General features: G+C 32.3%; 1 protein-coding gene and 1 long non-coding RNA gene across 5 annotated transcripts in view; one reads left to right on the top strand and one right to left on the bottom strand.

Moving 5' to 3' along the window:
- LOC145687436 (epoxide hydrolase 4-like) overlaps positions 1 to 12,880 on the top strand; it is a 77,324-nt gene that overhangs the window by 23,175 nt on the left and 41,269 nt on the right. For 2 of the 4 annotated variants that reach the window (XM_081760887.1, XM_081760891.1), the window contains exon 6: positions 1,252 to 1,836. In XM_081760887.1, coding sequence (XP_081617013.1) covers positions 1,252 to 1,526 — 275 coding nt within the window. In that variant the 3' untranslated portion in view covers positions 1,527 to 1,836. Of the gene's footprint in view, positions 1 to 1,251; positions 1,837 to 6,306; positions 6,360 to 6,540; positions 6,556 to 12,880 lie in introns of those variants that run through there. The other 2 variants (XM_081760900.1, XM_081760895.1) reach the window with 2 other exon arrangements.
- Positions 9,971 to 11,234, bottom strand: LOC145666367 (uncharacterized). The gene is made up of 2 exons (XR_014127729.1): positions 11,196 to 11,234; positions 9,971 to 10,288 (listed from the first exon to the last, which is right to left on the bottom strand). It is a non-coding gene; the product is annotated as an uncharacterized LOC145666367 (long non-coding RNA).

Below are 12,880 nucleotides of genomic sequence, written 5' to 3'. Positions count from 1 at the left end.
AGCATTACAATAACACTAAAATAAAAGAACGCCCTCCTTAATATCAAATGTCATCAATGCAAATTATCATACAATCACTATAAAATACCGTGTACCGTGTATTTTAATTTATTTTAATCATCATCCTGCACTAATTAGTTCATTCTGATTTTATACGTCCTATCATATAGCTAATTATTTCGTGAAACATTGCATTATAATCAGGATCACACTTCTATTTCACATTTGTGCAAACTTTCGTACGGAACTGTAATTTATCTAATAGAAAACTCTCTTTTTTCTCTAACATTGTTTTTCGTTTACTTCACACTTTATATTACTTTATAGTACTTTCACACACACACACACACACACACACACACACACACACACATATATATATATATATATATATATATATATATATATATATATATATATATATATATATAGAGAGAGAGAGAGAGAGAGAGAGAGAGAGAGAGAGAGAGAGAGATAAATATAACGTAGAAATTAATTTATACTAAGTAATGGACCTGAAGAACAAATCAGTAAAATCAAACCATTGAAGAACATTTCTTTTTAAAGAAAGGAGAATAAATATGGTGGAGTTATGCAACACCCTTAAATAAGTATCATCCATCTATTCTGATTTTCTTATTTTTATTGTTAATTCTCTAAGTATCAATTCTTGTATTAATTCCGTTAATTTCTTCTTCTAAATAACAAATAATTTTAAAAATAAAATAAATAAAACAGTATAAAAAGATCAGCATATGCAAGATCAAGATAAGCTGTTTTGTGGCATTTGCATATGAAATGTTTCGGGTGGTAAGAGCGAACTCAGCAAAGGTTCAGCTATCACGAAAATTCCTCTTACTGGTGCACTCTGAATAATCGAAACAATCTTAAATTTATTTTTGAAATTCTATTCTTTTAAGTAAAAGATGAACAATAATGTATGTATATATATAGCCACGGAAACTGGTTGTCACGTTATTACTCAAATTGTAAGTAGTAATCTTCTGTTCAGTTTCCTTTATTACCCGGAAGGGCTCATAGAAAAATCCTCTTTCTCATACGTAAAGGTAAGACTAGATATCAATATCTATCTATCTATCTATCTATCTATCTATCTATCTATCTATCTATCTATCTATCTATCTATCTATCTATCTATCTATCTATCTATCTATCTATCTATCTATCTATCTATCTATAGTGTAGAACTTTCGCCTTCGCTTCACTGTGTACTATTATTATTACTTGCAGGTGCGATTACTCCTCCTATAAATTATTATCGAGCAGAATTTGGAGATGTACATTTGAATGAATTGGATTTAAAACATGAAGAGAACGGAATAAAGGTACCTGGACTGTACATTTTCGGCGAACATGATGACTTTTTGCATCCTGCATTGTTAGAAAAAGCGAAGAAATATGCTGTTAATTTACAACTTGAACTTGTGAATGGAAGCAATCACTTTGTTCAGCATGATAGTCCAGATGAAGTTAATAAGCTTATGTGGAAATTTTTAAAATCGTAAAATGAAAAAAAAAAAAAAAAAAGGAGAGATGAATTTGTTACAGTGAGGATTTAATAAACAATAAATAAAAGTGGTACGAAAAGTCTTAAGAGTTTCTGAACAGAATGTTCTTTTAAGTTATCTATCCGATTGTACAAATATGATAGGCAAGATTTCACATGCAACGTTATTGTTCACCTTATGCTGTTATGTAGTACAAACATGTTCAAGAGCAAATTACCGAGTAAACAGATAGCAGAAGGTAGCAATGAAATCAAAATCAATAATGTTTGATCTACTTTATTTAAAAAAATAAATAAATAAAATCATATATGAATTTACTTCCATTCCTCTCCATAACTACTTTTTATTCGTTTATTCTGTTTTTAATGTTCTACTAATTACTTGGTAATAAGTGTATTTTACAACATTCGTGAATAAAGTTTAAGCAACTGACTGCCGATTTCACTAAGGATCATTAACATTCGTATATATATAGATAAACACGATTTTAACATTTCCTTGACTTGACTATTTCATCAGTCTGTTATAAACACGATTTTAACATTTCCTTGACTTGACTATTTCATCAGTCTGTTATTGTTGATCATAATAGAACAATGCAGTTAGCTAAATTAACTTTTTACATTTTCATAATTTTGTTGTTGTTGTTATTAAACAGGTGTTAAACATATTTTACAAATGTTGGTGAAACTGGCGATGAAAATACCGAAATATGTCTTAAACATTATCTTACTAGCGCCCCCTTCCCATACACATATAACTGCAGACAATATGTTGCGTTCTTCTTTCTGTGCCTTTCATATGCATAAAATTCAACTAAACTGGAAGTCGCGCACGATGTTCGAATGCCTCGTGTATGGGCATCTTAGTGAACCACACCATTGCTCTTTCTCCCATTCTAGGTCAAACATATAGAAGCGCTTTAACACGTGTTTAATTTATTTTATTTTTTATGAGAAAAGTCTAAAGACCAAATTTCACGACTTTTAAGCTTAAGGGATTCAGAGACAAGTACATCTTATTCAAGGATATAATTCTAGAATTTTTGGTAGGTATAAACTCAACCGTTTTCAAAGTATAGCATATACCCATGCAGTCGTTCTTTTGTAAATTTAAGGTGAGTACATGTTTCACTATTAAAAATATTAGGTGAATATACGCTGTATACTCACGTATAAACTCCATTACATCTCTGATCTTATTGTACGTAGTAAGTGCAACTCTAAGCAGTTTTCTTCCCTTCAAGGATAATACATATTCGTACAGGGTGGACAATTTATCTGGAACATTCATGATAACTGAGAAACCAGAACAGGGAGAAAAACGAAACTTTGCATGAAGCAACTATAAGGAGGGGGACATCGTTTTACGTATTAAACAACACCCAGTAAAGAGTTTTGCCATCCCAGTATAGTTATATTTTTTCAAATGGCACTACGTCAGATTATTACATATTTCAAATCAACATGTTAAACGAAAACTTAAAATGCCACATTTATTATTCAGTGTTGCAAACTAAGGATGTTATAATATCACAAACATCTAAAGTTTGAAAGTCTCTATCACAAATACAGCACAACGGAGATGAACAAGACAATGGACATCGGAAGTACTTTAGCGTTGGATACTATGGTCATGGTATGACTTGTTTTGAATGAATAGCAACGAAACTAGAAGGGTTTGAAAATTTGATTTTTTTCGAAAGGCTTTATTTCGAAAAAATGCTTAAATAAGTATAATATCTAGTTACTTGTGTGGTTTGCAATGGATGTGTAAATTATTTTGCCATTTACAGCACTTCAATATCACAAACCATTCCGGAGATATGATAAAATTTGCTGAAGTTTGCAACACTGTTTAAGTCATGTAATTGCGAGAACTTGTAATTACACCTGCTAAAAGTTATTCCTCCAATGCTATAAAAGAGAAGGAAAACAACAATCAGTTTAAATATTGTCCAGAAATACACAATTTTCAGCAGTGTTGCGAACTTTAATGTTTATCATATCTCCGGCACAGCTTAAGATATCGAAATGCTGTAAACGGCAAAATGATTTGTTTGCCAATTGTAAACTACACAAGTAATTAGATGTGATACTTACCTAACCATGTTTTCGAAATAAAGTCTTTCAGAAAATTTTAATTTTCCAGCCCTTGTAACTTTGTGGCTATTCATTCGAAACAAGTTACACCACGATCATAGTATCCAACGCTAAGGTACTTTCGGTGTTCGTTGTCTTGTCCATCTCCGTTGTGCTGTATGTGTGACAAGGGCTTCTAAATTGTTGATGTTTTTGTGATACTATAACATCCTTAGTTTGCAACACTGAATACTAAATGTGATATTTTAAGTTTTCGTTTAACATGTTGATTTGGAATATGTAATACTCTGACATCGTGCCATTTGAAAAATATAACTTTATAGTGGGATGGCAAAACTCTTTACTGGGTGGTGTTGTTTATACGTAAATCGATGTCCCTCTCCTTATAGTTGTTTCATGCAAAGTTTCGTTTTTCTCCCTGTTCTGGTTTCTCCGTTATCACAGATGTTCCAGATAAATTGTTCACCCTATATATATATATATACAGGGTGTTTAATAAGTAACGCTTCTTTCACATTGAGGCGGCGATTTGCCGTCGCCGCTAGCGGCAGTTTGCCGCATGAGAAGTGTACCATTTTATATTAAGCGGACTTTTGCCGCGAATGAAAAATATGCGAACAGGGTTGCTGTGCAACTGAAGAAACAAAACCTTGTGACTCTTGTCGTGTTGTGGTGGTTGCAATGGAGAGACGCAAAAAGTGTCTTCTACTCGCCTTGTTAAAACAGACAGAAAGAAAAAAAAGACACGTTTACCTTTTTTTTTAGAGAAGTGGTATCTTGAAGGAGATTTTTCTATACTGTTTTCACAATTGATAGACTTGAGCAAAATAGCGGCCAGGTCTGGATATTTAAAATACCATCCCGATATTCAACTATTGTGACTGGAAAAAACAGGATAAAGTCTAAGAACAGTCGGTGATTGAGATCTATCCCAGAATCCCAAGTCAACACTCAACCACTGAGCCCAAGGCTGGTCTGTAGGTATTATTATTATTATTATTATTATTATTATTATTATTATTATTATTATTATTATTATTATTATTATTATTATTATAGTTATAGTATGTCGGGTTTATTCGTTTGTTTTAAGCGTTCCGACTATTGACTCGATTCTCTTTAAAGCACTGCTCTAATCCTTGAATTCAAGGGACTATTCAAGGAATTACACCCATAGAACTGTTAAGAGTTATAAAATATATAAAATACGATATATTTATCAAATATCACATAATCAAGGTGATGCTAAGGTACATTGCTAAGGTACAGTATTATTACTAAAATCCGGATTACGAATTATTATGTAACAATATATATATATATATATATATATATATATATATATATATATATATATATATATATATATATATATATATATATATATATATATATATAGCAAAAGACTGTAAAATATGCAATATTGTTGAAATATTTGATAGTATATATATTTCAATTTTGGAACACAAGAAATTTATAGAATTACAAGTTCATTTGCCCAGCGCTGTCCGCACATTTATCCCAATCTTCTATTACATAGAAAAAATGTATTGATTTGAATTCTTTTTAATCAACGATCTATGGATTCGAAACTTCGGTAGTATCGGTCGTTTTCGATTATTTTTACATATTATCTTTTCCCATATATTGTATGTAACAAGTTTGGTTGAAAGCACTCCAGGTGTTCTAAGCTAGAACATAACCACATACACAAACACACTCCACACATACATACGTAAAACACACACACATCCATATTATCGCAACCACTCTCTACTCTCTCCTGGTAACACTTGCTACCTCCCACAACATTCAAGCGGCATATCGCTGCCTATATGTAAAAAGTTCCATAGCTTGCAATGTCTCGCTTCGCTATACGCGGCAATCTGCCGTGCCGCTTTCTAGCAGGGAGAGGCGGCTGTTTTTCCTCGCCGCGCAAATTTGCGGCGACCGCCGCGCATATATGAAAACCTCCATTGCTTGCAGTCTTTCTACCCTGCGCGGCAATTCGCCGCCGCCGCGCGCGGCAATTCGCCACCAAATGAGAAAGGGCTGTAACCTTATCGTTATCTGATGCTATTTTATATATTCCTCTTCTTTTCGATCTTCACCCCAAAACACACACACACACAACCCTTTAAAAATATTGGAATTGAAGATGTTGAAAGAAAACAAAAAGCGCAGTCCTCTTGAGCAATATTATTATCGGCGTAAAGAACTGAACAAATGTTTTGGCCGTGCAGAAACGGATCGCCATCCGCACGCGTAATGGCATAGGAATATCAATCAGAAGAAAAAGGTCCTTGGTGAAATGTGAGGTGAAATATGGGGAAGTATATTGATCACAGCGTAAGGTGGGATCACAGCGTAAGGTACGTAAAAGCTTCACACAAATTAAGTTGAACATACACCACTCTATTATGTGCTAGAAATGAATTTTAAGGAAGTTTTATAATTACACGTAACATTGTTTTATGATCAACACAAAAAACAACTTAATACGTACTGTTACAGCATCAAGTAAGAATTTAAATTATACTGACTTTTATTACTTTGAATATTTATATATAGAACATTGAATATCATGTAGTAAGTGGCATTTTATTTTTTTACTTGTTTTATTTAGTGGTAAATCCATTATTTTATTTTAATGTTTTTTTTTTCTTTTCTTTCAGTTTCGACGTAGATTCCACACGACGTGTCCTTCGAAGATCCGGTTATATGAGTGGTAAGTATATGACTTTATGCTTCTTCATTAACATACATTTCTTTTATTATATTTATACTTCTCTCCTTTCTATTCATATTAACTTTATTTCTCTATATATATATCTTATATTATTATGTTTAATCTACATATTTTCTTTTCTTACTATATTAACTAATATTTATATTTGTTTTATTTGCAGACTTGTCGACTTCCATTACATTGATAAATAAGAATCTCCAGATGAAAGAATATACGCGCGTAACGAAAACTTTTGTGTAGCTTACTTTATAAGAAATGTTGATTCTCTACTTATGAAACATTTAATCAATCCCTTCAATTTGCTACTCGGTTGATAATTATATAACAATATTCTACTGTATTGCTGTTTATTATAATCAATTCGAAACTCTTATTTAGTATACCTGTGATCCAAAATTTTAGAGTTTTAATGAAAATGTAGAATTTTGAAAAGTTTAATTATATATATTTTGTATTCCAGATTTCATTTTTACGGTGCCAGATTGTTTAGGGAGAGGGAGAAAATCTTTCCCGAATTAAGATTTTAACTTAGTTCTCCATAGCTTATTTATAATTTTCTGTGGGTTAAAAGTTCCAAAGTTGGTCGTCCGATTCTAGCAAAGTTTTGAAAATTTACCGTGAAGAAATGAATAATTTGCTTGTTTTTGTGTTGATAATGTATGAAGAGACTGAAAGTTGTCTTTATTTTCTTATATAAACGGTTCTAAACATGGAACTATTTAGCAAGCGGAGGGAAGTACTTGGCGCAAGGCTACTTCATGGTAGGATTATGGGAATGTAATGAGCATTTGTTTTGTAAACATGGCTGGTGATAATCAGGAAAATCTATTAAAAGTGAGTAAAAGTCATGGTTTAATAAATCTTAAAAAAACAGACTAGAAAATGGGGTAAGCAAATAACTGTAAAGAAAAGTGGAGAAAGTTATAATTGTCAATGTAACGGTAACATAACCAACATGGAGGCAAGGTAATAGAACACAGATCCCCCTTCCCATTTAGTTATAATAAAGACAGAAAACAACGTACCTTGACTCTCCCGAACACTCTACCAAAACCGGAAGTGGTTCAAATTCAATATTACTTCCGGTTTCAATAATTATTTCTACAGAACAAAACAGTAAGAGATGTCAAAATGTGTTTTTTCGCAATCGATTGAGCGTCCCGAGGTTCCATCTCCTCCGTTAACTCTCTATTCAAACCGGAAATAGTTCAGATTAGTCATTTCCGGTTTTAACGTTTATCCCATTGAACATCAATTCAGATCACACAATTCCTTCCCTCTCAAACTTGTCGCGTAATTTCGTAATTGCTATACGTGACGGTGGCGCAGTATCATATTCTTCCTGCCATCGTCTGTGTGCATTTCTTTCATATTCTTACATTTCCAGAAATATTTTAAAATCTGCTTTCGTTGCTGAAAGGAAAGGTTCCTAGCCATCTTGTCAATTACTTATCGCTAGTGGCAACTACACTCAAAGTAAAAGAAAGATAAAATAAATGAATTGAAAAGAAGACAAAAACAAAGGAATGGCTACACACACTGGTCATGAGAGCACCAAATAATAGCAATTTGATATTGAATACTTTCTCTGTTATTAACGTTAAATAGTCTGAATCCGTTTGTGGGACACTCTGTATACATAGCATTTATTGAAGTCGGTAATATTCGAGCTAGAGAATATTAACTTTATAACGCTATAATCAAGTTTGCTACTTCAAATATATTATTACAATACAAAGAAAGGAAGAAAAAATTCTGTCAATAATGAACTTTTACTACCGTTAAAATTAACGTCATATCCAAAATTTCGTTCATAGCTATAATTTGCAAACTGAACTTGTATTAGATTCTAGTAGAATATCTGAAGCTCACAAAGTGTTCCCTGAATGGAGATATAAGCGAAATTTTATACAAGACGGGAACATGAAGTTGTGTCGGTTTCTTGTCTGCTTGCTTGAACTTAGGCAACCAGTACAACACACATTATAGATGTATAACTTTCAGGAACTTGAAAAGGTGCTTAGACAACCAGCATATTCATTTTGAAATGTGGGTTGCATAACTTAGAGTTACTGGCTAAAATGAAACTCCAATTTGAAAATTAATAAAAATAATCAACTCCCAAATGAACGTAGGGCTCATAAGTAATGGATGTTGTAAAGGCACTTCTTAATCAGTAGAATCCACTACAAGACAAGAAAGAACAAGAAAATCATAAAAAGATCAATAAGTCTAACATTTCCCTTTCCTTTTTAAAAATTCAGCTTTTTTTATTAAAAAAGTCCATCCCTAAAATCGGAAGTAGGAGACATGAGACGGCATGATTTATTGGTAAGTACCGAAGTGTGAGCACCCATTAAAAAAAAAAAACAACAACAGACATTGATACCTATGATGTGTACTTTTATATGTTACCTTTAAAAAGAAAGATCGTTCCTTTTCCTTTCTTCTCTTTCTTTCTTTTCTTTTCTCTTTTTCTTTTTCTTTTTTTTTTTTTTTTTTACATGTAAAAGTCTTAAATCTTATTATATCTGAAGGATTGGATTGATATTTGAACTACTTTCTGGACAAAACAGACAATTGGTTCTTGTGGTGTTATTGAGTGTTGATCTAATTCAATATTTTTTTAAAATAGCGTCTCAATTTCACTGTCTTGTCATTAGAGACGAATATATATAATTTATTTTTCGCTGTATTAATTTCCACGTAAACCAATCCTTCCAGTAAGAGCTGCGACACAATGTTAGAAAGAAAAACTTCCACCTTTTAAAACGTAATCTAATGAATGGTTGGAATTGGAATGTAGCGTTTCTTTTCTGGTAACTCTTCTTCTCCTTTTCAAGACTAACATACACAGATATACAGTATGTGTATCTGAGACGTGGATCTATAGTTTAAGTTGGAAGTTTAAGTCCGAACCACTATAATACGTTCAAATTTCAAGGTTCTCCCATAGGAATTGAAGCCGGAATCCTATGCACCAAAGACTAGTAGACCTGTGGAAAGAGCGCTAATATTAGAGTTTCTTACTCTGTTACACAATTTAACAGTTAACACAAGTATTACGAGATTACTCTTACATAACAGTAGCAGCAAAATTTCAATATTGGTGAACTTTTTGAGTCGCTAGTTCTCAAAGGAAAACATTAATCAGATTTTTTTTATTCATTACTTTTATGATTGATGTATGTTTTCCCTTTGCAAAATTCCGAAACTTTCTACTTATGAGCGATGACTTAAGTGTACAAGAGCTTGGTAAAGTGAAATTTGATTATCGAGCTACTGTAGATTGCAGAAACAGCGGTACGATTTTAGGTCATATGTGCTTATTGTGGAATTAACACCACATCGAGTGACTTCTTGATTCTACACTAATTTCATTCTCTTCTGTTGTTCTAATATTGAATAATATTTTATTTATGTTGCCTTATTTCTGTGATTTGATAACCAAAGATTGATACGCGTTATTTACTGTCTATTTTGTCTTCTGTCTATACTGTCTATAGCTTGTTAGAATGCTTCTTCTACTTTAACTACAAATTTATGTAATAATCAAGAATTGAATAAATTGATTGACATGAAAGCAAATTTTTATTGTATAAGCTGTACAGGTAATTTATGCTTGATTTGATTTTTACACATTTAACATGGAGTTGCGAGTTTTGTTCCTGAAAATCAATTTATATTTCTCATTTCGGAATTCGAATATATAGGTGAATTAGACAATTTGAAGTAGGATATATATTCTCTTCTTATCGTCCAAGGACACCATAGTAACCAACAGCGGCTGGGTAGTAGGCACCATAACCAAGGTATAGTTGTTCAGCTCCTTCAAGACCCTCCTTTACAGGAGCAGGCTTCTGGGCGGAAACAGCCATAATGGCGAAGAGAGCGAAGAGAAGGATGGCCTATAAATGAGATAAATATAACATTAACATTCGACAAATTAATGCGCGTAATATAAGCACTTGCTAGCTAGGAAATTCTTCTATTTAGGAAGAATGTATTCTTTTAGCTTCCATTTTATTGGAAACAGGAGTGCCATTTAATGAAGGCATGTGGGGGGTAATTGTCCTCCCTGAGTTTAAGAAATACATATTTTTAAATCAATTGGATACTAATATACTAATAAAAATGTGAAACTGTTATATTGGTGGGAAACATTTCTCCTCCATCTTACCCCCAAACAAAATCTAAATTGACGCAGCTGATCAGAGCTAAAGAAAAACCCACACACCGTTTACTCTACTACCAGTAATTCAATAGGTCGTACCGGTCTACCTAAGTGTCTCTTACTTTTTCAAACTGGATTTTCGTTATATATAAATTTAATATTACTTAAATTTGATTATTAAATATTAAAATTATCCATAAGAAAATTTAATTTTCACGAACTAAATGACATTTAACACGTTTGCCGCCATGTACATAATTCTGATGCACAAATAGTATGGTGCTAAATACCGCGAAATATGGCTTGGCGGCTAACGTGTTGATTTGAAATCACTGATTTTCACATCATTAACATTTCAATTCACTTCAAGGAAAGGGATATCAAATACAAATAGAAGTATAAATCAATGGACTGAGAGAAATTAAGGCCCGCAGGTATTCAACTCCGTTAACATATGCATTATAGGAACACGACTTAAGATTTTATTGGTCTAAATTTGCAACATTATTAACAGGCGAGTTTAAAAATTGAAGCAAAATTTTGGTATTAAATTGTATTCCAGATCGTATTTAGATCTTCGTCTAACTTAAGTAAGTTGAAGGTGAAGTGTTAATATTTCTTACTAGTGTAGATTCACTTACCAAGAATTTCATGTTGGTTTAATACTGATTCGATTTCTGTGTCAGTTTAATTTCATTATAATTCGCTAAGCTTTATATATGTATCTATCGGTAAACCTAATGACCTTGGAAGACATATTGTAATGCTCTTTTGTAATAAGATATTGCAAACTTTGTCAAGGCGTGTCCGAATATGTGAAAACAAGGTGAGTCATTGTTGATTTAAATAAAATGGCGGAATAGCTTAGGCATAGAAAATGGAACATTAAATTACATGAAGGACAAAGTACTATTATTATGACGATAAGTGTTTTCATTTATTCTTATTTTGCGAGGTCATTTGATATGTTGAAGATATTAATATGTTACGTTTATTATTCTTGGATTACGTGTGAAAGAAAAGAAAACAACGAATTAGACTATTGCAGATATGAAGAATATAAACTTGAAAAAAAAAAGTAACTATTTGATATCAAATACAAATAGAAGTATTACACTTACTTATTTCATGTAACATTCCGTAGGAAATCAAATATATTAGTCCTATATGATTAATGAGGTGTCTTTAGACATACCATGGAATAGAAACAGTGTTAATAGATGCTAATTGTTTCTTATTCAGATACGTCACTTGGGAATTCTGAATTTGCTTAGTTTTGCGTCCCATGTTTATGCATCGAGACTAAGGGAGGCGGTAATAATGATAACAAATATACATATCCTAATATAATAATTAGAGACCGGTTGTTAGGCAAAAAGAGCCTAATTTGTAATGTTAAAATACGATAAAAATGAACGCACGGAAGTACTATTGGAAAGCAATGCTGCAATTTCAGCAAATTTGGTTTAAATATTTTGCATATTTCGATCTATTATATATTACCTATATTTAAAGAACTCAATAGCTTATAGAGTTCGGAGGTTCAATGTCTCATTCACGAAAGCTCTCTACTGACTTCGGTCCTTAGCCAACTGGATCTAGTTTCAACTTTATATTCCTATTTCTGTGAGATCCATGCAGTAAACCCTTTAATGAACATATTACTGTATGAATATACTATAGTATTTTCGGTAGTAATAGAAGTGTAATTATCTCTTTGGCAATTTGTTCAAACTTGGACACACTAATATTTTAACGGAATCCTCTGTTTTTGATGTAAGCAAAGACATTTCACAGGCTATGAAGTAAACAAGAGCTTACAAAGTAACTTAAAAATTGTTCGCTTTTGTTTGTGGATTAAAGGGTTAATTATCTTACGATATGGTTCTTTTTCGACTGAGTTTTCAGTTAAAACTTCAAAAGCATTCCAATTTCCTTCAGTGTGGCTATATGACCTGCCTACGTGAGCTTCCTAGAGTAAAGAACGCTAACACTGTTGGTTAAACAGTATGTAATAAATTACGCACCTCCTCGTTATGAACACCATTTCCCATTCCCGCCCCTCTTCGGGATGAATATTCGTCTCAGGATTATATTTTAAAATACTTTCAGTCTGTTCTTCCCTCAAAGAAAACAACTATGTTTCGCAACCGTACAGTTGAACAGGCATAACTATATCAGTCGACATTTAATTTCTGTCGACATTTAATTTCTTCGTGGATATGATTTTGGTCCTTTAATGTTGATCCTAGATATTTAAGTGTCCACTTTGTAGAAATATTATTTAACCTATTCATAATTTCAATGTTACGGTCGCATGCAGAAG

The sequence above is a fragment of the Thermobia domestica genome, chromosome 1 (assembly GCF_964235325.1).
Source record: "Thermobia domestica chromosome 1, izTheDome1.hap1.1, whole genome shotgun sequence".
In the NCBI taxonomy this organism is placed as follows: Eukaryota; Metazoa; Arthropoda; class Insecta; order Zygentoma; family Lepismatidae; genus Thermobia; species Thermobia domestica.
The sequence above is the reverse complement of the archived record's forward strand: the minus strand, read 5'-3'. Positions and strand labels throughout refer to the sequence as shown.